The sequence below is a fragment of the Gobio gobio genome, assembly GCF_949357685.1.
Source record: "Gobio gobio genome assembly, chromosome: 17".
Lineage (NCBI taxonomy): Eukaryota > Metazoa > Chordata > Actinopteri > Cypriniformes > Gobionidae > Gobio > Gobio gobio.
The window spans coordinates 47171391-47199360 of NC_137110.1; the positions used below are offsets into that span (position 1 = coordinate 47171391).

Sequence of the window (27970 nt, forward strand, 5' to 3'; positions counted from 1 at the left end):
CTGGGGAAAGTTCCCGCAGTGGAAACGCGGCTTATAAGAGGCCATGTTATGCCCTTTTTCAAAGTCTTGATTTTGTACTGAAACAGGTTTTCATGCTTGAATGTTCATTGTTTTTCTCATATCGTCCATGTTGCTGCTCCTCTCTTCCCAGTCTGTCAGTAACACTCTGTTTAGTTCCTGTCTCTATGAAGCCCCTCCTTCTGAAAAGCACAACATACTCTGATTGGTCGGCTGGACCAGTGTGTTGTGATTTATCCTGCATATACCTTGGGCAGGAATGATTTCATATTTGAAGACTTCAGTTTAAATGCGGACCTATTATGCCCTTTTTCAAAGACTTTTAGTTTTTGGGCTCTACTACAATAGGTTTTCATGCTTGAATGTTCAAAAACACATTATTTTTCTCATATTCTCCATTATTGCAGCTCCTCTCTTCCCAGTCTGTCAGTAATGCTCTGTTTAGTTACGGTCTCTACGAAGCCCCTCCTTCTGAAAAGCACACTGCTTTGATTGGTCAGCTGAACCAGTGTGTTGTGATTGGTCAAGTGCTTCGAGCGTGTTTGGGAAATGTCCCGCCCCTTACCATAGCCGTGAGTTTCAACCATAGACCATAAAAAAATATGGACGACGCGACTTCATTCTCTTCCGCTGAAGTAATTGAAGCCTCCGGAGGTCCGAATATGGCGCAGATTTGGGACTGAGTCTGCGCAGTAGTTATCTCAGGACCGGAATCTGCGCGGTAGAAAGCAAGAAGTATAGCCGCGATATCAAAAGCCCGCCCACACTCTCGGAGATGCAGAACAATTCATTATGTTTGTGTGAAATAGACACTTATGGAAATGTAGAAATTAAAGCTAAAGCTCCAATCTCCTCCCAAAAATCCAGAAAAAAGTCAGTTAGTGCCTCAGTGACAACTTCACTCAGAGAAGCCGTCAATCTCAGCTGTCAATCATGACGTCACACCCCCTGTTTTTATAGCATCAAATAACTAACTAAAACCAAACTTATTTAAAGGTCCCATTTTTCCTGTTTTTTTTAAGCTTTGATTGTGTTTACAGTGTGCAATATAACATGTGTTCATGTTTCGCGTGTAAAAAAACACAGTATTTTTCACACAATTTACTTATCTCTATACTGCTGCTTTCAATGTCCTAAAAACGGCTCGAAGATTTCCTTATTCTATGAAGTCCCTCCTTCAGAAATACGTAACGAGTTCTGATTGTGCCAGCGGTTCCCGTGTTGTGATTCGACAGCAGCTTAGCGCACGTTGTCCGGAAAGGTCACGCCTCCTACCATAACGGGAAGAAGCATGTGCTCAAATTACAGCGCCCCTGAAGGCCAAACAAAGGTGATTTGACTCCGGGATGAAAATAACAGCGTCTCGACGACATGGCGACAAACGCAACCGAACGCAACACTTCCTCTTCTCCACGTAGGAGAGCAACAAGACCACGCCCCCTTTTTTGCGTATTCTTGTGGGCGGAGGTTAGTCGACAAACTGCTCTACTGACGTCATTAAAGCAGGATGTACAGGGATGTAGTCCAAACCGGCCGTTCGCTGTAGGCTTGAAAGGGAACTTCTGTTAAATAAAATATCTTGCTTGGCATTGAACTTAGAGCTTTATCATTTTACAGGTATTATTTATGCTCTAACAGCAACATTACACACTAACTAAAGTTTGAAAAATGGGATCACGAAGAACAGGACCTTTAAAGAACGAACAGTTGAAATGAAATCATCGTGATAAAAACTGCCTACAATGACAGAAACCAACTTTGGGGAAAAAAATGTTTCAAAGTGTAATTTGATTGTTTAGTTTGTCTCAAGCAATAACCGTAAGAGAACAAGGAGGGGTGGGGGTTATGACCTATGCTGGGACCAGCCACCTGGGGGCGATTAATTGTCTGTGTATGAATAATTGTCTTACCTTTATTCTGCGTATGAATAATTTAAATGAGGAATATTGTGACATTTGTTCCCGGAAGAAAACTCTAGACTACAATGGTGGCGTTTCAGGGAGTTCAGAAACAGTGACACTGATATAGAGAAGAACTCCCGCTGGAGGGACTTTGTTCTTTGCAGAGCTTTTTCATGCTCAAACAGCAACATCACACACTAAAGAGAGATCCTCAGTACTCATAACACAGTAATCTAAGGCTACATTAATCCAGATACATTTGAAAACAGCGTTATCATTTTAAAACTCTCTCCGTCCACTCAAGCGTTTTTCCAAAAGTTTCTTGTCCACACTGAAATGTCGGAAAACGCTAAACTCACCTTACTGTGCATGCGTTAAACCTCAAAAAAGCTCACAGAGATGACAGACAGAACAACACATTATCAAGTTATCACACAATTCTTCTGCCAGGATCCTTTTATTAAGCAAAATACCTTTCACTGATGCATCCAGGTCGCACTCACTCACCATTATATGTGTGGTCTAAAACGCAAATGCTGTCATGTTTTGCCACAGGATAGCAATTGCAAGGAAATTGTCATCTTTGCAGGACTGTGATATGAAGAGTGCGCGAAGCAACATATTTTATACATAGCACATAACTGAATACCTATTGGTACAATATGTATCACATGACTAAACATGCGTCATTGTTTTCAAATACCTCCGTTTTCACAGTCCACACTACAACATGAAGACGGTATGGTAGTGTGTAAGGAAAGGCCAAAACGGAGAGAAAAAAATATGTTTTCAAACGAAAGCGTATTAGTTACATGGCCTAATCCATACTCGGTACACAACAGCTCATCATGTTGAACATGGACGTATCATTCGTCTGTCCTGACTAAGGAATTATTGCATTGTGACATTTAAAGATATTCAGACTTTATGTGTGTGTGCTTTCATATCTCAGACATGTTGTGTTTCACCTGCATCCATTTGTTCTCCATCACAGCCACCCTCTCGATTTATTCATGCTGATTAGCAGATTATGTGTCTCTGGAGATGCAGCATTAACAAACTGACAAATGGTGTCTCGATGGGGGATCATTACCTACACAAACACACACAAACGCACACACTCAACCACATGTGCGTGTGTTTCCTCATGGGACTCAGAGATGCAACAATTATGCACCAGAATCCGTTAATGCTTTTGCTTAAAACACTCACAATGCTCGGCATGCTGTACGATTTAGATCTTTAAAGAAATGACATTTCATGTTAACCAATAGTCTCTTTCGCTCTCTCTCTCTCCATCTCTCTCTCTCTATATATATATATATATGTATATGTATATGCATATAATTTTGTTTATTTTTTATAAATATTAGAATTCTATGATTTATGTGATAACACAATCTGATCCTCAGAGAGGTTAAAATCATTGTGAATGCTGATACCAGATTTCATTAAGCCATCATTTCTCAACTCTGATTGGACAGCTGCTCTCAACGCTGCAGCTGATTGGTCAATTAGACTCAGTGCTTGAAACCATTATGAGGTCAGAGCTCTTTGTCCTAAAGCATCAATAGATGTCACTGACTGAACAAATTGCTGGACTTAATACTGAATAATTGAAACAAATGACTTTGTATTGCAGTCAGAACAGAAGCCTCAGATGGTTTCACAGTGTCTGTGAGAGAGTCAGCTGAGTGAGACGCTTCAATCCGATTAAAACTGACCGCGTGTGTGTGTGTGTGTGTGTGTGTGTGTGTGTGTGTGTGTGTGTGTGTGTGTGTGTGTGTGTGTGTGTGTGTGTGTGTGTGTGTGTGTGTGTGTGTGTGTGTGTGTGTGTGTGTGTGTGTGTGTGTGTGTGTGTGTGTGTGTGTGTGTGTGTGTGTGTGTGTGTGTGTGTGTGTGTGTGTGTGTGTGTGTGTGTGTGTGTGTGTGTGTGTGTGTGTGTGTGTGTGTGTGTGTGTGTGTGTTGTATATTTTGCCATCTATATGTAGTGATCAAGTTATGCACCCTTAGAAGGCAGCTGTGTATGTAGGCAATGCACTATTTTTTGTCTTTCTCTCTCTCTTTTCTTATCTACTCTTGTCAAGTTTTAATGGGAAATCCTCGTCTCTTTGATCGCTCTCTCTCTCTCTCTTTTGTCATCACTTTCGTTCTTAAACCGGAGACACCTAATAAAGTGGATCTTTGTGAGGGAATGAGAGATTATTTCACACCGTTTCATGGGCAGAATGAGAGCATGTGAGGTCAAAGCGCAAGGACACACACGGAGCGGTGTGGTTTCTAACGGTATAGTGTGTTTTTGAGGTTGATTCTCACCTCTCACGCGTGTCTTATGTCTGTTCTCTTCCAGGTGCTTGTCCTGTGTGAACGGCTCGTTCCCGTGTCACTGGTGTAAATACAGGCATTTGTGCACGCAGAACGCCAACGACTGCTCCTTCCAGGAGGGACGTGTCAACATGTCAGAGGTGAGAGACGCATCTCAATACTGTTCAAAAGTTTGGGGTCGGTGAGATTTGTTTTTGAAGGTCTTTTTTGCTTACCAAGGCTGCATTTATTGGATCAGAAATACAGTAAAAACAGTCAAATATTATTACAAATTAAATATGAATATATGTTAAAATGTGATTTATTCCTGTGATCAAAGCGGAATTTTCAGCATCATTACTCCAGTCTTCAGTGTCACATGATCCTTCAGAAATCATACTAATATGCTAATTTGCTGCTCAAGAAACATTTATGATTATTATCAGTGTTGAAAACAGTTGTGCTGCTTCATATGTTTGAGGAAACTGATAAAAAAGATTCTTTAATGAATAGAAAGTTCAAAATTTGTATTATTGTATTAAAAAATGTATTAATATTTACTTAATATAATGTATTATTTACTATTTAATTAATATCTATTTAAAATGTAATTGCGGCATTAACATTTATTAAAAGTATTAAATAGTAATCTTAATGACCTCAAACTTTTGAATGGTTGTGTGACTAATTTAACTTTAAAAATAATTTATATTACACTGCATATTTTTTTCTGCAAACAGCCTCAGATTTCTTTATGAAAATGCTGAGGTCATCATGAAATTAGCACAACACGTATTAAGAGAGTAAATGGAAGAAATTCCTTACGATGCGTCCAATCAAATCTGATGAACAAACTCAAGCCCCGGCCATTTTTTTCCTCATTAAATATCCAGTTTCAGTTGTAAACGCATCACACTACAAGTGTTGCACAATGCAAGTATAATGGGTTGCAAACTGCATTTCACGTTGAGTTTGATCGTCAAATACGTTCTAACTGCCTGAGACGCCATTGATTTGTTCTCGCTTTCATGGAGTTGACACTGGAAACCTGATGCATCCCGGCTGGTTACCGGCGTGTTTATCTCTCTCATGTGATCGGTCACGGTTCCTCCTCCTCCTTCTCCTCCTGCATGTCTGTCCTCAGATTTTCACTCATGAGAAACTTGATCTGTTGTACTGAACGAGCGAGATAAGACGAGAGAGTCCGGTCATCATGTCGACGGAGCCGCTCACTCATTGGCTGATGCGAGTCCGTTGGGAATCTCCCATAATTCTGTGTTTTAAGAGCCTGTAGGAGAGCAGATGAAACGCACTCATTTCCTCTAATAGACTCCAGATGTGTGCGAGGGAGAAAGTGTGAGTGAAGCGAGGGGAGTGAGAAAGTTCTGGCACTAACGTGGGAGATTACATTATAGATGTGACGCCATGTATTTTACAAACGCTGTAGCGGAGAGTGAGACAGTTTTCAGAAGCAGGGAAGAACCGTAATGAGGAGAGGTGGAAAATAAAATGAGGGGCGTGGGAAGGAAAGGCGTTGGCGTGTGTAACCGCGTCCGTCTGTGCCAGCTGGACGGGAGTCGTATCGCGGTTGCTTCTAGTTTCTCTCGTAGCAGCCGCTGACAGCACACAAGCATCATACGTGTTTAATGAGGTTCTAGAAGGTTCCACAGCCGCTCAGAACCCAGACGGCAGATTCCAGGGTTATTATTAATAAAGAGGCCTATTGTGCCTTTTTACAAAGTCTTGATGTTGTTTTTGGCCTCTGCTAGAACATGCTTGAATGTTCTTTATATTTCTCATATTCTCCATTGTTGCAGCTCCTCTCTTCCCAGTCTGTCAGTAACGCTCTGTTTAGTTCCTGTCTCTATGAAGCCCCTCCTTCTGAAAAGCAAAATGTGCTCTGATTGGTCGGCTGGACCCAGTAGTCTTGAGTTTTCTTTCAGGAGCATACGTCACAATATTCCCAATTTAAACAATTTCCACCCAAGGCATGCACAAAAAAAGGGGGCGGGTCTGGTTGAGTGAGTTAGTAGTGTGTTGAAACTTACGGTAATGGTAAGGGGCGGGGCCTGGTTGAGTGAGGTGTGTTGAAAGTCATGGTTATAGTTAGGGGGTGGGGCCTGTTTGAGTGCGTTAGTAGTGTGTTGTAACTTATGGTTATGGGAAGGGTCGGGGCCTGGTTGAGTTGGTTATTAGTGTGTTGAAACCTAAGGTTATGGTAAGGGGCGAGCCTAGTTGAGTGAGTTAGTAGTGTGTTTAAACTTACGGTTATGGTAAGGGGCGGGGCCTGGTTAAGTTAATTGTGTGTTGAAACTCATGGTTCTAGTTAGGGGGTGGGGCCTGGTTAAGTGAGTTAGTAGTGTGTTGAAACTTATGGTTATGGGAAGGGTCGGGGCCTAGTTGAGTTGGTTATTAGTGTGTTTAAACTTCCGGTTATGGTAAGGGGCGGGGCCTAGTTGAGTTGGTAATTAGTGTGTTGAAACTTACGGTTATGGTAAGGGGCGGGGCCTAGTTGAGTTGGTAATTAGTGTGTTTAAACTTACGGTTATGGTAAGGGGCGGGGCCTAGTTGAGTTGGTTATTAGTGTGTTTAAACTTACGGTTATGGTAAGGGGCGGGGCCTAGTTGAGTTAATTGTGTGTTGAAACTCATGGTTCTAGTTAGGGGGTGGGGCCTGGTTAAGTGAGTTAGTAGTGTGTTTAAACTTACGGTTATGGTAAGGGGCTGGGCCTGGTTGAGTTGGTTATTAGTGTGTTTAAACTTCCGGTTATGGTAAGGGACGGGGCCTAGTTGAGTTGGTAATTAGTGTGTTTAAACTTACGGTTATGGTAAGGGGCGGGGCCTAGTTGAGTTGGTTATTAGTGTGTTTAAACTTACGGTTATGGTAAGGGGCGGGGCCTAGTTGAGTTAATTGTGTGTTGAAACTCATGGTTCTAGTTAGGGGGTGGGGCCTGGTTAAGTGAGTTAGTAGTGTGTTGAAACTTATGGTTATGGGAAGGGTCGGGGCCTAGTTGAGTTGGTTATTAGTGTGTTTAAACTTACGGTTATGGTAAGGGGCGAGGCCTAGTTGAGTTGGTTATTAGTGTGTTTAAACTTACGGTTATGGTAAGGGGCGGGGCCTGGTTAAGTTAATTGTGTGTTGAAACTCATTGTTCTAGTTAGGGGTGGGGCCTGGTTGAGTGAGTTAGTAGTGTGTTGAAACTTATGGTTATTGTAAGGGGCGGGGCCTAGTTGGTAAGGGGCGGGGCCTGGTTCAGTTGGTTATTAGTGTGTTTAAACTTACGGTTATGGTAAGGGGCTGGGCCTGGTTGAGTTGGTTATTAGTGTGTTTAAACTTAGTTATGGTAAGGGGCGGGGCCTAGTTGAGTTGGTTATTAGTGTGTTTAAACTTAGTTATGGTAAGGGGCGGGGCCTAGTTGAGTTGGTTATTAGTGTGTTTAAACTTATGGCTATGGTAAGGGGCGGGGCCTAGTTGAATGAGTTAGTAGTGTGTTTAAACTTACGGTTATGGTAAGGGGCGGGGCCTAGTTGAGTGAGTTAGTAGTGTGTTTAAACTTACGGTTATGGTAAGGGGCGGGGCCTAGTTGAATGAGTTAGTAGTGTGTTGAAACTTACGGTTATGGTAAGGGACAGGACATTTCCCAAACATGCAGGCTAATTAAGTTACCGGTGATTTTATTTACCTTCCAAAGCCAAGTTTGACTTCACATATTTTACACTTCACTTTGCACACACATTTGTCTTTTCTGCACTTTGTTGTAGTTTGATACTCCAGAACCTTTGTTCATCGTTTGAGGAAAAGCAAGAATATATCAGCGGAGGCTTTGAGTCAGAAAAGATTTGAATCAGTGTGGCAGAAAGAGTCTGCGCTTCATTTTTAACACACGATTTGCTTTTACGGTGTCTGTTCCTTCACTTTTCCTGTCACGTCGCACAGATTTTCCCTGTGTAGGATTCTTTCTTATCTTCCGACCTCTTTTCTTGGGTGTGAGCGAATAACTAGACAAGTGACAGCTGGTTTAAGTCGAGATGATAGAAGTGAATGTTCTCCAACAGGATCTTTATCACATACATGCAGTGAAACACGGCAGTCGTCATGACTACAGCACTAATTACAGCGTCTGCATTCCAGAGAGACCTTGAAAACAGGTCGCATGGCCTTTGATGTCACCCCTGAACCTATTACCCACAATTCTTTGCTCCAGTCCTGTTGTCTTCGCCTTTGTTCGCCCATTTTTCCTCTCTTCCCTGCTCCTTTCTTCTCAGTTCATATCCGCCACCCTGTTTTATCTCCCCCTCCTCTCCGTCTATGTAATATTCATCGCTGGGATGCATTGGGCAGCTGAAGCACAGATCTAATCCACTTTCAATAATTAAACCAGAGGAGAAGAGAGAGGGAGAGAGAGAGAAGGAGGTGCAGAGAAATTACTTTATCAAACTGATTACTTCCTCTCTTGTCTTCCTTCTCACTTTCACATTCTTTGTTCTTGGCGGCCAGCACGCATTCTCTCACGCTTCCCCCTCCTTCCATCGCTTTTAAACTTATATGCATCACATCTTATTTTTAGCCTGTTGTCTACCCTTCAGCTCTACCCAAACGCCGGTGAGCTGCTGCCTACCTAGACGGTATTTTTAGGCCTTGTTGGCGCTCCGGATGCGGAGACTGTTCCAGGAGATATGCAGCAGCTCTGTGCTGTCTTGTAAGATAACTCGTTTTGGGCGAATTCTAAAGCGCAGTCACATTGTATGCTTCACAGAAGGATCCAGAATGCATTGTGTTGAATCGTGAATCATGCTGCATTCAAGTGCGAATGATCATATTTATGAGGTGTGCACACGGGTAACGCCTGTGTCACAATTGCCGGTGGGAAATGTGTCGGGATTTGGAGTTGAACAAAATCCGTGTCAAGTGAATCATGGCTCATGGGAAGTCTTTTGGTGTCAGTGCTATTTATATACTATTATAGTATTTATTCATTTTTTAAATAAGCTTGAATTTTTCAGTTTAGTAATTTTGTTTTGTGCATTTTGTTATTTTTTTATTCGTATTAGGGTTTTTTTTTATATTCCTATTTTGCTTGATTACATTTTTCTTTCAGTTTGGCTTTAATTATTTATTAATATTTTAAATGAGCTTGTTTATACATTTCCATTTATTATTTTAGTTTAGGTTTTAGTCATTTTGTTTTGTGCATTTGTCATCAATAGTTTTATTATTTATTAATCATTTAAATTAGCTTGTATTTTTTTATATTTTCAATTTTCTTTTTTTAAGTTATTTTAAAGTTTTTTATAAATTTTGGTTTGTGCATTTGTCATTTTAATTAATATTTTTAATATTTCTATTTAGCTTAATTTTTGTTTCAGTTGTATTATTTATTCATATTTTAAATTAGCTTTTATTTTTATATTTTTAATATTCATTTTAGTTTAAGTTTGAGTCATTTTGCTTTGTGCATTTGTCATTTTTATTAGTTTAAATATTTTGTTAATATTTCTATTTAACTAATACATTTTTATTTAAATTTTCCTTTTTTAAGTTTTATTAATTTTGTTTTGTGCATTTGTCATTTTTATTAATATTTTTTATATTTCTATTTGGCTTAATTTTTGTGTCCGTTGTTTTATTTATTAATATTTTAAATTCACTTGTATTTGTATATTTTCAGTTTTAGTTTGTTTTTGTTATTTTGTTTTGTGCATTTTTATTAACTTTATTTTTTATATATATTTCTATTTAGTGTTAGCTGTAGAACTTTCACTTTATTTCAGTTAGTCGCCAAGGCAATATTTCTAATTTTCTTTAATTTTCTTTAATGTAATTTTCTAATGTTCTTTAGAAGTTTTTCATCTAATATTTATACTGTATTTTATTTCAGCTTTATTTCAATTACTGACAATGATTTTTAATTGCTTTAGTTTTAGTTTTAGCATCTTGCATTTTCACTGGCCCAACTCACACTTCCAAATCAGGAACTTCCCAAGGGATCCTGAAGGCAGCCAAATTCATCCAAGATTAGCAGACACAGCCTAGAGAAACGTTGGCTTTCTTGGTTTAATATGAAAAAGTAATTTAATTTCACCTCGTTTTTGTGCGTGCTCTTTAGATGATGAAGTTTTTATTTGAGTAACATGCTAACGACACACTCTCTTCATATCAGGGTGTGTTTGCGATGGGATGCTGAAGGCAGCTCACCATAGGGCACAGCATCTGGACTGATAGAGAGTGTGTAGATGGGTAATCACATACAAAGAGCTCTGACATCTAAACGACGTTTGCTTTCCATTCAATTTAACACAGAAATATTTAAATGAGACCATTTAATTTAAATAAATTGAATTTAAACATTTAAATTAGTTCAGCACACTGACTTGAGAATGATCAGTGGGTTTCTGATGGCCTTCTTCAAGTCGTATTACGGCTCATTTTCCATTTATTGCACGAGGCTGTTGTGAAAGTGGATTTTATGGTGCTTGTGCTTCGGGCCGCTGGAAAGAAGGGAATTTGTGAGTTGCTCTGCCCCACTTACTGGAAGAAATATGAATGTTTTACAGTGGGAGATATGATAATTTAGGATCATATATAGCATTGCTAAAGAAAAAAACGGCTTTTGTTGCCTTAATAACTGTGTGTGTTCACTACTGTTCAAAATTTTGCGATTGGTAAGATTTTTTAATATTTTCAGTCTCTTTTGACCACCAAAACCTGCATTTATTTGATCAAAAATACAGTAAAAACAATAATATTACAATGTAAAATAGCTGTTTTCTATGTGAATATACTGTTAAAATGTAATTTATTCCTGTGATCAAAGCCGAATTTTCTAAAATGCAGATTTGCTGCTCAAGAAACATTTCTGATTATTATGAATGTTGAAAACAATTCCACTTCATATTTATGTGGAAACTGTGATACATTTTATTTTTGCATTTATTTGAAATAGACTCTTTTGTAACGTTATGAATGTTGCTTTTGATCAATTTAATGCATCCTTGCTGAATAAAACAAAATCTCACTGATCTCAAACATTTGAAAGTCATGACTGTTGTTTGGACATTTCGAGCTCAAGAGGCTTGCCAAAAATATTTCGGGTTTCCACAAATTCTGATGAACAGCAAACACCCTTCCCGTTCCTCATTCCCATCTGTAAGGTTGCTGTGGTTGAGGGGGTGGCTGACCGGTCGCTCTGTGGTCAGTCTTTACGCTAAATAAGCACAATACAGGAAATCAGCGCTGTTACCAAAAATACTGTCAGCTTACGGATGAAATCAGTAACTTCAGGAGAATTTCCTTTGGTTTGAGGAGGAATCTCCACACCTGGAGGATCCAGTGATTTCCTGCTGTTGATCTCAGTGAGACTCATAAGTGCTCCCTAACGCTGCGCTGCATTAAGAGTTTCATTTATCAGAGAGAGCTTATGCTCATGAGATCTTATTCTCTATCAGATTGGAATAACTACTTCCTCTGCTCTCTCACTCTCTCAGTTCTCTGTTCTCCTACCAGACTCACATCTGCAACACTGTTTTTATGGTGTTTAGACATCTTTTCTTTGCCTGTGGAGTATCTTCTGTCCTCTCGTTTTTCCATTCTTTGTGCTTGTTGACGTGCAGCATTACTGATCGAATCCATCACGCGCTCTATATAATGTACTGTTCCAAAGTTTGGGGTCAGAATGATTTTAACTTTAACTTTTATTCAGCTAGGACATATTAAGTTGATTCGGTAAAGTGACCGTAAAGACATCTAGAACGTTCTAGAATATTATAATGATCAGTAATGCTTTATAATAACTGCATGTTATGAATCATTAGTTAAGCATTAGTAAATAGTTAAATCATCATTTATAAAGCATTAATAGACAATAAGCAGTTTATAAATACAGCTGTAAAGGCTTTATTTTGTTCTTGATTTATAAGCATATCTATAATGTGTTCAATAATTGTATTTTCATACTTTATTAATTATCAATTTATCATTTCTAAGTATTACATTATTTACAAACCAGTTATTTAGGAGTTGTCAGTGGTTCATAAGATCATTTTGAAAGTGTAAGTAAATGATTAATAAACTATTCAAATGTACATTTATACATCTTATTATTTAGACATAGTCATTTAATAAATGTTTTATTAAAGGGGTGGTTGATTATGATTTCACGATGCTCAAATTTAAAAGAAAAGGGAGATATTTTCTTTTAAAGAAATGGCGTTTTAAGGACTACAACTCGCCCCGCCCCGTGAGCAGCAGCTCATTTGCATTTAAAGAGACACACAGAAACTGAAAATTTTTGCTCACCCTCAAAAAGTGACAATTTTAACATGCTATAAAAAAATTATCTGTGGGGTATTTTGAGCTAAAACTTCACATACACACTCTGGGGACATCAGAGACTTATTTTACATCTTGTAAAAAGGTTCAATCAACCACCCCTTTAACATGAATTCCCAATGTAATTCATGATTAATTCAGGTAGTTATAAAAGATTTAGTACTTGTCAGTTAACTATTTTTGTGAGCTTATCTAAAGTGAGGAGTATTTATGCCTTGTAAAGCGTTTACAAAGGAGATTTAAAGGCAAAAAGAGAAAAAGGAAACAATCAAAATGTACAAACTGTGTATTAATGTCTATTAATGCTTTATAAAAAATGAATTAACTATTTACTCTTGCTTAACTAATGATTCATAGCATGCAGTTAGTATAAAGTGTTAAAAGTTGGGGGGTGGGGGTGTATAACGGTTTCCACTAAAATATGAAACTTTGCAACATTGAAAATAATCATAAATGTTTCTTGAGCAGCAAATCAGCATATTAGAATGATTTCTGAAGGATCATGTGACACTGGAGTAATTCAGCTTTGATCACAGGAATAAATTACATTTGAACATATATCCACATAGAAAAAATGCATTTTAAATTGTAATATTTTACTGTTTTTACTGTATTATAGACAACATAAATGCAGCCTTTGTGAGCAGAAGAGACTCAAAACGAGTTATTTTGAACAGACGTGGGGTGGGACTCGACTTATTTGACTCATGTTTTATTCCTCAAGTGTTTTCAAACACACACACGCACAGAAGTGAGGTATTCTGGGACGTTCTCCAGATAAGCGTCCAGCTCGTTTCTCCTTCAGGTCTTTGCGTGACGTTGCTCCATATGTTCCCCATCAGGCTTGTTTAACCGAATGTCAAACATGTCCTGTGGTCTGGCTGACTGATGGTTCGATGTCCTTCCTGTGTTTGGTTGTTTTAATAAAAATAATTTCCCTGTTTGGGTCAGCTGATGATAACAGATTTCCGTCTTTCTTTTATAGGATTGTCCTCAGATTCTGCCGTCCACACAGATCTACGTTCCCGTCGAAGTCCAGAAGCCCATCACCCTGTCGGCCCGGAACCTTCCGCAGCCTCAGTCCGGTCAGAGGAACTACGAGTGCATTTTCCACATCCAGGGTGTGATGAAGAGAGTGACGGCGCTGCGCTTCAACAGCTCCAGCATCCAGTGCCAGAAAAGCACCGTGAGTTACACACACACCGTCTCACTGGAGACTTCAGCACTCGATACAGCGACGTCACGCTGACAAGCACTTGTCTTTAAAGAACAGCTGTTTATTGTGACATAAACATGAAGTATTTCATACTTCAGGTTTGGTGTACATAACCATTCAACAGTTTGGGGTCAGGAGGCTGTTTTTATTTACTTTTATTCAGCAAGACTGCATTAAATTTATTAAAAGTGACAGTAAAGACATTTATAATTTTACAAAGATATTAGAACTTTCTATTTATCAAAGAATCCTGAAAAGTAAAATGAATCACAGTTTCCACAAAAACAACTTTTTTTCATCATTGATAACAATCATAAACGTTTCTTGAGCAGTAAATCATATTAGAATGATTTCTGAAGGATCATGTGACACTGAAGACTGGCGTAATGATGCTGAAAATTCAGTTTTGATCAGAGTAATAAATTACATATTACAATATATTCACATTGAAAATAATTCCTTCAAATTGTTACACAATATTACTGTATTTTTGCTGCAATAAAATCCAGCCTTGGTGAGCGGAAGAGACTTCTTTAAAAAACATTAAGAAATCTTACAGACTAGCGCCTCGTGTGGCAGTGCTGAGAATGCAGCATGAGCTTAAGTTGTTAAAGGCACAATATACAAGATTTTTGGATTAAAAGATCCAAAAACCACTAGAACAGGGTTATATATTTTGTTAACTTGAGTACTTACATTATCGCAAATATTTCCAAGAATTTTTAAATAAATGTCCAGATAAATAAGCAATTTTAACCAGGACACGAACCGTGTCCGTGCATCGCCAATGACATCATACCTCCGATTTCCTTCGATTATTTTGTAGAAATCATGGAAACGCCAAAGACGCTTTAATATTTTATGCGCTTTATTCAAGCGGCAACCTCCCCCAGTTTCTCTTGAAGCCAATACGGAAGTGACTTAAACTGAATTTTTTTATAACTCATTTGTTTACATTATATAAAGCCTTAAAGTTCAGCATAATTAAGGGCGTGGCCACTTTGAGTGACAGGTGGATGGCCATTTATCTGCTGTCTGTTAGTCATCACATCACCTCAGCTCCGCCCACGTCCCGCCTCTTTGCCCATTTTCTGTTATCCGGGAGTGACGCGCTGCCAAGATGGCAACGGCCAGCTCGTCCCTACTTTACGCTTCAAAACTGCTCTTCAGAATCCTATGGGTGACGTCACGGACACTACATCCATATTTTGATAAAGTCTATGGTTTTATTAGACAGATGAGCAAATGTTTGGATACTTTCATCCACAGAAAACAAATCATTGTTATGCTGGAAGCGGTAACTGTGTCATAATAAAAGCTCTGCTGCTGTTGAGCCACATTTCGCGTTCATCTCTCATTAAAAATCGCTCCTGCTCTGCTTCATACTACAGTAACATTAATAATCTCATCCATTAACATGATTTCTGTCCTGATTCTTTTCCACCGGCCCATGAATCCACGCTCAATCTTGCCGTCATCAAGCTACGCCTTTGTTTTGAATAGACGACCTCTAGCAGCAAAAACTACGTATTGTGCCTTTAATTGTGGTCCAAAACATTACAGAAGTTGTGTGATGTGAAATTGAGCTTGCTTGAGTCTTTGCATTCACGTCCTTGCATGGAATAGCTCGCAGTGAAACGCATCATTGCTGTATGCTGATATAATCTTCACATTAATATCAGCAGTGCTGCATTGATTGAAACCTTGATGGAAGGTTAGTCTGAATCCGATGGTCTAAATCAATGAGCTGAGCTCCTGTCACATGATCATATCAGACACATGCATGTTCATACAGACGCGCCAGCGGATGTGACACGCCTGATAACGTGTGCTGGGTCTTAACAGATCAATACAATAATGAGAATGCTAATCTACTGTTGAGCGTGTGTGTGTGTGTGTGTGTGTTCTGGTTATTTATCCAGAGTGGGAAGATAAATGTGAACACATTGTTACAAACATACTTGATAACTGGCGCATTGATCTAATAAAAAGAATGCCAGATGAGAACAGTATTTATATCCAAACACTCACACACACACACACACACACACACACACACATTGTCTCATTGTTTTGTTGAAGCGGCACAGATGGTGAAGGATTCGTCCTGCTGTCCATTAGTTGAAAGCAGAAACTTATTTGGCCCGAGTTTGAGCATTATAAACAGTCAGGCCTGTCTAGATGGGCGTGTGTTTTTTGGACACAAGCTCTTCTTGTTGTCTGGATTTGGCTGTGCGTTTCTCTCTGGACGATACGGTTGTATTGTGTTATTGTGGTTTCCATCTGAAGGCTCTTCTTGCACCCTAGTGGTCAGAACTGACCCAAAAACTGCATCAGCGTCACACAAACACTCCTCCTCGTCAGCCTGCTTCCTCGTGGCGTCTGAACCGCATCCAGACGCCCAGAGCTGTGATCGTGAGCTGGCACTCGGATGCATGGGAAAACCACAGCTGACATTCCTCAGACTGGATACAGCTGCACACGGACAGCAGGAAGAGAGAGAGGCTCATGGGAAATGTGGTTTGAAGGGCCTGTCAAGCTAGATGATTACACATTTATTTCTGAGCTGAGTATATACACTCTTGGCTCAGCAAGGCAGCATTTGTTTGATCAAAAATACAGTAAAAACAGTGAGATATTATTACAATTTAAAGTAGCTGTTTTCTATATGAATATATTGTTAGAATGTCATGTATTCCTGTGATCAAAGCTGAATTTTCTTCAGCATCATTACTCCAGTCTTCAGTGTCACATGATCCTTCAGAAATCATTCTAATATGCTGATTGGCTGCTCAAGAAACATTTCTGATTATCATCAATGTTGAAAACAGTTTTGCTGCTTCATATGTTTGTGGAAACATACATTTGTGCTAATAGAACAAAGTTCAAAAGAACAGTCTTTATTTGAAATAGAAAACTTTGTACATTTCTTTACTGTCACTTTTGATTTTTTCTATCCTTGCTGAGTAGTATTATGAATATACACTATATTGCCAAAAGTTTTGGGACGCCTGCCTTTACATGCACATAAACTTTAATGACATCCCATTCTTAATCCGTAGGGTTTACTATAGAGTTGGCCCGCCCTTTGCAGCTATAACAGCTTCAACTCTTCAGGTTTAGGAGTGTGTTTATGGAAATTTTTGACCATTCTTCTAGAAGCGTATTTGTGAGGTCAGGCACTGATGTTGGACGAGGAGGCCTGGCTCTCAGTCTCCGCTCTAATTCATTCTGAAGGTGTTCTATCGGGTTGAGGTCAGGACTCAAGTTCCTCCACATTAAACTCGCTCATCCATGTCTTTATGGAATGACGCCACTGGAGCGCAGTCATGTTGGGACAGGAAGAGGCCGTCCCCAAACTGTTCCCACAAAGTTGGGAACATGAAATTGTCCAAAATGTCTTGGTATGCTGAAGCATTAAGAGTTCCTTTCAATGGAACTAAGGGGCCAAGCCCAACCCCTGAAAAACAACCCCACACTATGATCCCCCCTCCACCAAACTTTACACTTGGCACAATGCAGTCAGTACCGTTCTCCTGGTGCCCGCCAAACCCAGACTCGTCCATTGGGTTGCCAGACAGAGAAGTGTGATTGGTCACTCCAGAGAACACGTCTCCTCTACTCTAGAGTCCAGTGGTGGCGTGCTTTACCCCACTGCATCCGATGCTTTACATTGCACTTGGTGATGTAAGGCTTGGATGAGCTGCTCGGCCATGGAAACCCATTCCATGAAGCTCTACACACTGTTCTTGAGCTAATCTGAAGGCCACACGAAGGTTGGAGGTCTGTAGCTCTTGACTCTGCAGAAAGTAGGCGACTTCTGCGCACTGTGTGCCTCAGCATGCGCTGACCCCGATCTGTGATTTTACGTGGCCTATCACTTCATGGCCGAGTTGCTGTTGTTCCCAATTGCTTCCACTTTGTTATAATACCACTGACAGTGGAGCGTGGAATATTTAGTAGTGAGGAAATTTCACGAATGACCCATTCTCTCACAAATGTTTGTAGAAGCGTCTGCATGCCTAGTGCTTGATTTATACACCTGTGGCCATGGAAGTGATTCAATGATTTGGAGGGGTGTCCCAATACTTTTGGCTAGACACATATATATATATATATATATATATATATATATATATATATATATATATATATATATATATATATATATATATATATATATATATATATATATATATATATATATATATATATATATATATATATATATATATATATATATATATATATATATATATATATCATCTTTCTATGGCTGCATTAAACATGCTTAGTATCGCATTTCCATGTTTTTTTATGAAGACCGTAAGACTGACGCACAGACTGTCATTGTGTTTAATTCACCTTCCTTTATGAAGCTTTTTCAGTCTGTCAGAAAACAGGCTGAACGGAGAATAGAAACGAGTAGAGTGGCTTTCGTACAGCTGATGACGGTGACAGGAGTGTGTGTGTGTGTGTGTGTGTGTGTGTGTGAGGTGCAGCAGAGTTCTGATGAGAACCAATTAGAGGAGACACCGATAAAAAATGATGATTAATTACAGTGTGAGAGCGACACCGCAGTAATGGATACTACGGTAAAGAAAAATGAAGCCAGAGAGGAAGAGGAGAGATAGGAACAGTAGCCGGGGGCCGTTCAGGAGCAGAAGAGGCTTTTAGAAACTCACTGCACCTGCTCCAGAGAGAGAAAGAGAGAGTGTGTGAGTGAGTGAATGCGTGTCAGAGAAAGAGAGAGAGAGAGAGAGAGAGAGAGAGAGAGAGAGAGAGTGTGCGCAAGAGTGAGAGTGTGCGCGAGTGTCGGGACAGCAGATATAGACCTGGTTTAAATTATTAATACTCTGGAGAAATAAAGTTTACAACTGAATATGGAAGGGCCTTGAGAGTAATTGTTATATTAATGGTAGTTATTGTATGAAGATAAATCTGAATGATGCATTATTCTTTCAATCTTAACAGATGTATAGACGATAAAATAAGCCACAAGCAGTGGAAACAGCAATATAAGAGTATTTACAACATTTTTTTTTCTATGCTCATCTCTGTTGCGTTTTCTGTGTATATATCTTTGAAGAAGCAACAAATAAGGCTTTCAAATCTGATTGAATGAGATGAGTTTGATATGAGAACATTTATTTATTTGTGCAATCTTAGAAGCTTAAACACTATGGAAACTTAAAGGGTTTCTTCAGGCGCTTCATATATAGAACCTTTAGGGGTTCCATCATTTTATGGATTTATGTATTGTATTCATAGTTTAATTTTTAGTTAACTTGTAAACATACTTTATCACTATGCAATCATTTAAGACATTTCTCCTTATGTAGAACCATTTTGGCTTTAAAATGAAGTCAAGAACCCCAGGATTCTGTACAGAACCCCATTGAACCTTATATTTGCGTCGGGGGGATTGAGACATGTTCCCACAGCGAGGGTCCTGCTCCAGGACACAATAGACAGGGTCAGAGGAAGGACAAGATCATTAAAGCATCAGCCGAACACCACTAAATCAACACCCTTCATGAGACTTGACCCGCCAACCGTCTGATCACTGCTGAGAAGATCAGGCCCACACAGACAATGACTTGACCCATTATGCTTTTTAAAACAAAGTTTGCTAGTTTGTATTTGTATATCTTTTTGGAGTCATTTTTTAACTTCATTTTATTTAGTTTCAGTTGTTCATAAATAGTTATATTTTGTTTGGATCTTTGGAAAATGACTTTTTTTAAAACATTTATGCATTTATTTATGCACTTTCAGTATTTATTTATTAATGCACTGCCAATATTTGTGCATGCATTAATTAATTATTCCCATTTTCACTTTTACATCATTTTTTTTTTTTTTTTTTTTTTTGGGTAACGGTAATAATCGTGAGACGAGGAAATAGGAAGTGTGTGTTCTGCTGTGTTCTCTTTATATAGAACACGTATATTAGTAAATTAAATCAAACTCTTTGCAGTGATTGTCACCTGATACAGGCCACTCACACACACACACACACTCAAACACACTGTCCTCTTCAGCCTCGCCGTGTCATTTCTCGTTTATTTAATTAGGCGAGCGCTCGTCTTCCCACGACGGTGAGAGGTTAACCGGCTGCTCAAACACGTCAGTCTCTCGCCAAATGAATCGATCACACGTCTGGAGCCTGCAGGGTGAAGCCATTACCATAACATACATGTAATACCAGAGCTCTTGGTCAGACCATAAATCATGTTTCATTTCTGAACTAATGAGAGACCAAATCATTAGTGCTTGGTTAATTATCTGTGGCTCACGAGTGCAGATGGAATTAATGAATGACAGTGTGTGCTTTATATAAGACAGGTATCACTGTTATCGCTTCTATGTGATTAGATGCCTCTGTTGTGTGTGTGTGTGTGTGTGTGTGGTGGGCTTTGCTTTCTAACAATTGAATGCAGGCCTGCTCTCAAAATAAGCAATTATCTGAGCACGACTGGTACCGAATCTCGCTCACTCTCTCTCTGAAGCATTTGATTTATTTATTCTTCCGTGTTGCCGCTCTCGATGAAGCGCTGTAGTGCTCCTTCATTAATCTCTATTCTGTCGCTCTCTCCATGTCTCTGTGTGTTTGACTTCACCATCACCAACACATGAATATTCCTCCTCCTCTCCTCTAGTCTCTCATCCATGACGGAGGTCGTGACTACAAACCTTATTTTTCTATATTAAATATACAATAGATTATTATTAAACGATTTCATATATGAAAATCGAATAAAGTGTAGCATAATGTGACATAAATGTGTTCATTTTGATTCATGTTAGAGCTGCACGATTCTGGATAAATTGAGAATCATGATATTTTTTGTTTTAAACAGAGCTCACGATTCTACCAGGATTCTGAATGGACAACTAAACAAAATAGCATGTCATTTACAAAATCTTAATTGCTGCAGTTTATTTCAAATGTTTTGTTAATCTGAATTATTAGAAAAAAACTCTGGTTGAATGAATGATTCAGTGACTCACTCTAAGACTTCACTTGTTTCAGTACTGGATGAATCTGCATTTTTGAACAAATCTCTTGAATGAATGATTCAGTGACTCACTCAAAGACTTCACTTGTTTCAGTACTGGATGAATCTGCATTTTTGAACAAATCTCTTGAATGAATGATTCAGTGACTCAGTCAAAGACTTCACTTGTTTCAGTACTGGATGAATCAGCGTTTTTGAACGAATCTTTGGAATTAATGATTCAGTGACTCACTCAAAGACTTCACTTGTTTCAGTACTGCATGAATCAGCGTTTTTGAACAAATCTCTTGAATGAATGATTCAGTTACTCACTCAAAGGCTTCACTTGTTTCAGTAATGGATGAATCAGTGTTTTTGAACAAATCTCTGGAATGAATGATTCAGTGACTCACTCAAAGACTTCACTTGTTTCAGTACTGGATGAATCAGCGTTTTTGAACAAATCTCTGGAATGTATGAATGATTCAGTGACTCACTCAAAGACTTCACTTGTTTCAGTACTGCATGAATCAGCGTTTTTGAACAAATCTCTTGAATGAATGATTCAGTTACTCACTCAAAGGCTTCACTTGTTTCAGTACTGGATGAATCAGTGTTTTTGAACAAATCTCTGGAATGAATGATTCAGTGACTCACTCAAAGACTTCTTGTTTCAGTCCTGGATGAATCAGCGTTTTTGAACAAATCTCTTAAATTAATGATTCAGTGACTCAAAGATTTCACTTGTTTCAGTACTGCATGAATCAGCGTTTTTGAACGAATCTCTTGAATGAATGATTCAATGATTAATAGATTTTTTAACAGGCACTTTTCGCCACCTGCTGGTGTGTCAATGTATTCAGTTAGTTATGTTCAAAAGGTGATTTTGATCTCTTCAGTAAACATATCTGAACTATAAACTTTTATTCTAATACCTCTGTGATAATATAAATATTTGTAAGACAGAATAACTGGCTGTTTGTGAAGCTGTTTCATACCATAACTGCTCTCTCTGGATCAGCGGCAGCGCGACACAGATCTGTGTGATTTTGTCAAAGGTTTAATAGAAACAGGCGAATCGTTGTCATCTAAGAATCCGATCGTAGGGTGTTTGAATCGAGGTCACCAATATTTTTACCATTAATTGTGCAGCTCTAATTCATGTAAAATACAAATGTACCATATTTACTTTCTGACATTATGGAAATAAAATGGGCTGTGAATGATGTTGCATGTTAAAACCATTGTATTTTCAAAACCATTGATTTCTCTGTAGCAAAACAAACACACACGCACACACACAGACACACACACCTGAAGCTGCTCTCTGGACCTGCAGGATTATGAGCAAACAACAATTATGTTAAATAAAAGAAGATGTTTGTCTTGAGAAGATGTCCAGTGGGAGAACAGACTGTGAAACTTTAATGGGAGTCGCTGACGGATGTTTTTTGGGCTGGTTTCTTCTGCCCTTTCCTCCGGGTGACCAAAGACGCGAGTTCAGAAGGACATTGTTCTCTAAACCCTTTATACATGCAGCGGCTCCTGAATAAATAATATCATATTAATAAAACAGAGTAGAGGTCGAGAACAGTCCCATGTGACCTCAGGAGCTGCTTTACATGTTAAAGCGTGACCCTCGCCAGTTTAGCATGGTCGAACACTGTTCATATAAAAATCTGAATTATTAATGTACGTTTTAATCCCATTACATTCATTTGTGTTTTTGTGTTTGCAGTATGAATATAGCGGAAATGACATCAGCGATCTCCCCGTTGATCTGTCTGTGGTGTGGAATGAAAACTTCATCATTGACAACCCTCAAAACATACAAGGTAACCATGGCAACCGCTGCGGTATGCTGTAGCCGGTAGCCTAGCAACCTTCACAGGAGGCTGCAGAGAGTTGCAGCATTTATAAATGTTTCAGAGCATCTTTGGCTCGTGTGATTAAGTGTGCTTTCACAGTTTGTAAGCAGGAGAAGGAGGTGCAATATTGTAATAAATGATTCCTCTGCTGCTCATTACTGATTGTTAATGCTAGTGTAATTTTGAACTCATGCTGCCGTTGGTTCATAGTCAGATGTGGGATATTTCATATCTCTTCCTCCTGACCGTCAGTTCCACTGACCGAAGCTCAGAATAGAGCATTCAGAGAAATAGAGGATAGATGCTGGGAGGGGTTGATGCCACGGACCCCCACATATGACCCACATGTAAAAAATGTCTAAATATTATTTGGAAAATTTTTAGTTTCTAGTAGGTTAATTATTAGATTGTTAATGATCATGTTTTTCTTCTCATTATAGCACTGAAGTGTTCGATTGATTGATTGATTGATTATTTCAATTTAAATGTATCTAAATCTATTTAATCAAATTTTTATTCATTTTAATCTTATTATTTATTCATTTTCTCATTTATGTACTTATTTTTTAATATCGTTATTTATCTATTTATTTGTTTTAATCTAATATTCTATTTACTTAATTATTTTAAAGTAATTTTAATTAATTTATATACCTATTTATTTATTTTAATGTGTTTATTTTCTTATTCTTTCTTAATTAATATAATTTTATATATCTATTTATTTTAGTCTATATTTATTTATTTTAATCATATTTATCATCTTATTTTGACAGCTTTAATGAATTTATATATTTATTTTAATATTATATTGTTTTATTATTTAATATAATTTTATTTATTTATTTATTTTTTAATCTATATTTACTTATTTTAATGTTCATTCATTTTATTATTTTAACATAATTTTAATACATTTTAATATAATAGTTATTTTCTTATTTAATTATAATTATTTTCTTGAATCTCTTTATTTTAATAAAAAAAATAATACATTAATACATTTATTTCATTATTTATTCATTTCAATCTAATATTTATTTATTTTAATGTAATTTATTTATTTTATTATTACTATTTATTTATTTATTTACTTACTTACTTACTTACTTACTTACTTACTTACTTACTTACTTACTTACTTACTTACTTACTTACTTACTTACTTACTTACTTACTTATTTTAATCTAATATATGTTTGTTTTGTTTGAATTAAAAAAAATTTTACACTGTTTTTCTCTGAACATTTTCCCGGATATCATCCAAAAGCTTTGAGTTGTGTCTTTCTGCGGGAGTTTCCAAGTACGGTTCTGTTGCACTTTTCCGAGCAGCGATCTGGAATGTGCTCCGTCCTGAGCATGAGCTTTGGATGATTCACAGGTTCAGTTTGTCCATGATCTTCCCCTCTGCAGCTCACCTGTACAAGTGTTCTGCGTTGAGGGAGAGCTGTGGTCTGTGTCTGAAGGCCGACCCCAGTTTCGAGTGCGGCTGGTGCGTTCAGGACAAGAAGTGCTCTCTGAGGCAGGAATGTGCCCAGCCGGAGAACACATGGATGCACGCCACCGCCGGCAACAGCCGCTGCACGCACCCGCGCATCACCAAGGTCAGTTACACAACAAACCAGGGACAGGGGTTTTCAGGTATTTATACAGATTTCCCAGCCTCAGAAGGATGACGTGAATTGCGTATATCCAAGGAGACATTTTCAGTTTTCAAAAGCATTTATAAAATACATTTATTTAATGCAGGGATACTGTAGCATCAAATGCTGCTCCATCTTTGTCTTATTTTCATTGCTTTCAAACATTAGATCATTAAAGCATTAAAAAAGACTTTTTATGATCTCCATGTGGGTTCCAACTAAATAAAAACTCTGTTTTAATGTTTGAAAGCAACAAAATAATTAAATGTTAGTATTATAATTGGACTGTTATTCTTTAAATAAAATAATTAAATTTAATTATAGACTTCTTTTAAATTTACAGTACTACAATAGTATTATTGCAATAATTGTTTATTGATTAAATATTTTTTTATTTTATGAATGTAAATTAATAACAATAATAATTGTTATTATTGTTATTGATTGTTTTTAATAATAATCAAAATATTTAATTTACATTTTTATGTAAACATTACTATTGCTTATTATAATTCAAATTAATATTATTAATACTTATTATTATATATTATTCTTTAAATAAAAGTATTATTAGTATTGTTATTAATGATTAATTATAAAAAATAATTTACAGTACAGTATTATTGCAATAATGTTTATTGATTACATATTTAAATATTTTTTTATTTGATAAAAGTCAATAAAAAATGTTATTTTGATTAATAATAACATCATATTTATTATTATTATTGTTAATTATATATATTATTCAAAATATTTTATTTTTAAATAAATAAAAAACCCAGTAAATATTATAAACTACTGCATTTTTATTATTATTATTTTTTTAATTATTATTATCATAGTCATATTGGATAAGGAGTACAATTATTTTTGTCATCAGCTGATCACATGCTTGTCGAACTCCTGAAATCATGCCTGGCTCCACACAGAGGATGTACAGGTGCTGATGAGGGACAGTTTTCTTCTTTCTGGACTTAGTTATTGATGTTCTCTCTCTCTCTCTCTCTCTCTCTCTGTTTCTCTCGAAGTACATTTTCTTTTCGACTTCCAAATTGTCCTGCCAGAGGAATATTAAATGTAACTTTTAGAACGTCTACTTACTAAATTTACATCCCCTCGTGTTAATTAAACTCCTCCTTTGTTCTCGTCATTCGATTTCTCATGCGCTCGCTCGTTCTGTGCGGCGCCGCTGTCGTCTTCTACTTATTAGATTAGGTGTTAATTTAATTTGGAGAAGAATGAATTTATCACATGGATTATTAGCACACCATAGGCGCTTTTGAGAGCCATCTGTTCAGAAGATGTACACCTATTCTCTGCTCTTCTGCTTTACTCTCTCAAGCTGCGCTTTCGTATCTTCATCCGTCTATCTGTAAAAATGTGTGAATGTCAAATTAAAGCAGTCCCTCTGAAACCAATTACTGTTTGCTTCTGCGCTTCTCGTTTCGCTCTCCGCGTGATGTTTGTGTTTGTCTCCTGCGCCGTTTGGCCGCAGATGAACTGGGATCTGATGCTCTTCACCAAACTATTGCTTTTTAAGAATTAGCCCATTTATGTTCTTCTGTTGATCTGTCCTGGTCCAGTTGTTTCCTGAGACCGGTCCACGGCAGGGCGGGACCAGACTGACCATCAGCGGAGAGAATCTGGGCCTTCAGTTCAAAGACATCCAGAACGGCGTGCGGATCGGGAAAGTGGCCTGTCAGCCCATCGAGGAGGAATACGTCAGCGCTGAGCAGTGAGTCTCTGATACAGACACAGTTTCTGTGTTACAATTCAATTTAAAGTGCCTGTTATGCTACTTTAAAAGTTCCTAATGTTATTTTAAAGCAGCATCAGCTCTGAAACGGTTCGATCAAGAATTCAGTCTCTCTAAACCCTGCCTTTCTGAGAGCTGCTTTGCTCTGATTGGTCAGATGGCTCGGTCTGTTGTGATTGGTCTGCAATCAAACGCTCATTATCATATCTGAATCTGGCGTGGGTTTTACCGTATCAATCTCATCAAAGTGGATTTGCTTTGGCAGCAGAAAACAGCGTCTTCTCCACATGAACAACACGAACCAAACTCTTCCAGTCTCAGCTAAAACTACAGTGATTGAGGGCGGGGCAAAGGAGACGCTGTTCGTCGGCAGCCAATGGGATGGCATTATGCAAATTATTTGCAGGTTAATAAGGTTCAGCAGGAAGTGAGACTGGAATTACTGAATTACAGTTCAGAATCGCTTCTTACTTTTGGGAGAGAATAACTCCATTTATCTGCACTTTGATCTTTGAAACTTTTGCAGAGCTTAAAGGGGCTATATGCGTTTTTCTGAAATTTAAACTCGCGACTGACACCTGTGGCCAAAAAATAGAACTGCTCTTATTTTCTGCTCGCTCTCGCAGCGGTGGTGACGTCACATCCGCAGACAGCGCGGGAAAAACCGACCCGCCAGAAAATAGGAAAAATAGGATACAGGCTTATAGGTGCACCCACTGTGAGCGGACAAGGTGTCAGTATGCTCATCAGGAGATGTTTGAGTCTTAAATGGTCAAATAAAAAGGCTATTGTTACGTTTATTTTGGGGAAAAAGTTGCATATAGCCCCTTTAACTATAACGATAACTATATTAGCGTCCACATCAATGCATGATATCGTTCTGTTTATTATAAGCAAATGCTGCAGTTTATGTTGTCTGTCTATTTAAATGTTCGAGCTCATTAAAGCAGGATGGATTCTGATTGGCTGTCAATGTTTTTATCATTCATCAGCTGGAAAAAATCATTCTGAAAGTGATTCTAATGATATAATTTCTCTGTGCTGTTATAGTTATAGTTGTGGTGTGAACTGATATTCTTTTCTATTTAGAACGATTATTAGAACTATATCTTTATTGTTATCCTTAAGCCTTGAACACACCAAGCCAGTTTTCGTGCGTCGGCCAACTAAGTTTGTCGGCTGACGTTGGTCCTCGTCGGCTATTTTTTAGCCGATTCGACATGTTGAATCGGCGTCGGCGCTTGTCGGTCAGTCGGGCCATCTGATCATTCTGATTGGCTGTTCTGCTAGCGATAAAAACAAACAGAAGTGACTGTATGTGGTGAGCAAAATTGAGGTGCTTTGTTTATATAGGGTATACAGGGTAGCTCTTCCGGTTTCCCGCTTTGAATAACGAAAACAGACGACTACCACCAGCTGGTACGGAAAGCTTTTTACTCTTACGCAGGCGCAGAACGGACGTGCTATTTGGCCGTCGGATGTTGAGCGTCTGCTTGGTGTGTCAGGGCAACTTTGGACCCAGGCGCTGCCGACGTGAGCCAACTCTGCAGTCTGCTTTCGTCGCTACTAGTTGGTCGGCGTCGGTTTGGTGTGTTCCTTGCTTTATCGTTATCGTCCTTGGTGTGAACGGTCCTTATAGGTCATCATTTTAATATCGGTGCATCTTTAACTCGTAACATCACCGTCTCTCATTGAAATGCAGTGACGTCTGTTTGCTGCAGTCACTTTCTAACTTAACCCTCTGGGGTTCTTCATTTATGGGTCACACTCAGGACCTTTGGGTCAAAAATGACCCGGAGGGCGGGATTAAGATAAAAAAGATGAGTAAAATCAATGAAAAATATTTTTGTTCAATAATATTTTTTCTTTTCTTTTTTGGTGTTTTGAGATAATTTTTTGATTTATAATGAATATTTATGCAATAATTATGA

General features: G+C 38.1%; 1 protein-coding gene across 1 annotated transcript in view; it reads left to right on the plus strand.

Annotated features, from left to right (window-relative positions):
• The window catches only part of plxna1b (plexin A1b), a 165978-nt gene that overhangs the window by 98649 nt on the left and 39359 nt on the right, over positions 1 to 27970 (plus strand). The window contains exons 9-14 of the mRNA XM_079840050.1: positions 4271 to 4385; positions 13538 to 13738; positions 22508 to 22604; positions 24051 to 24241; positions 25867 to 26018; positions 27487 to 27622. Coding sequence (XP_079696176.1) covers positions 4271 to 4385; positions 13538 to 13738; positions 22508 to 22604; positions 24051 to 24241; positions 25867 to 26018; positions 27487 to 27622 — 892 coding nt within the window. The remainder of the gene's footprint in view (positions 1 to 4270; positions 4386 to 13537; positions 13739 to 22507; positions 22605 to 24050; positions 24242 to 25866; positions 26019 to 27486; positions 27623 to 27970) is intronic.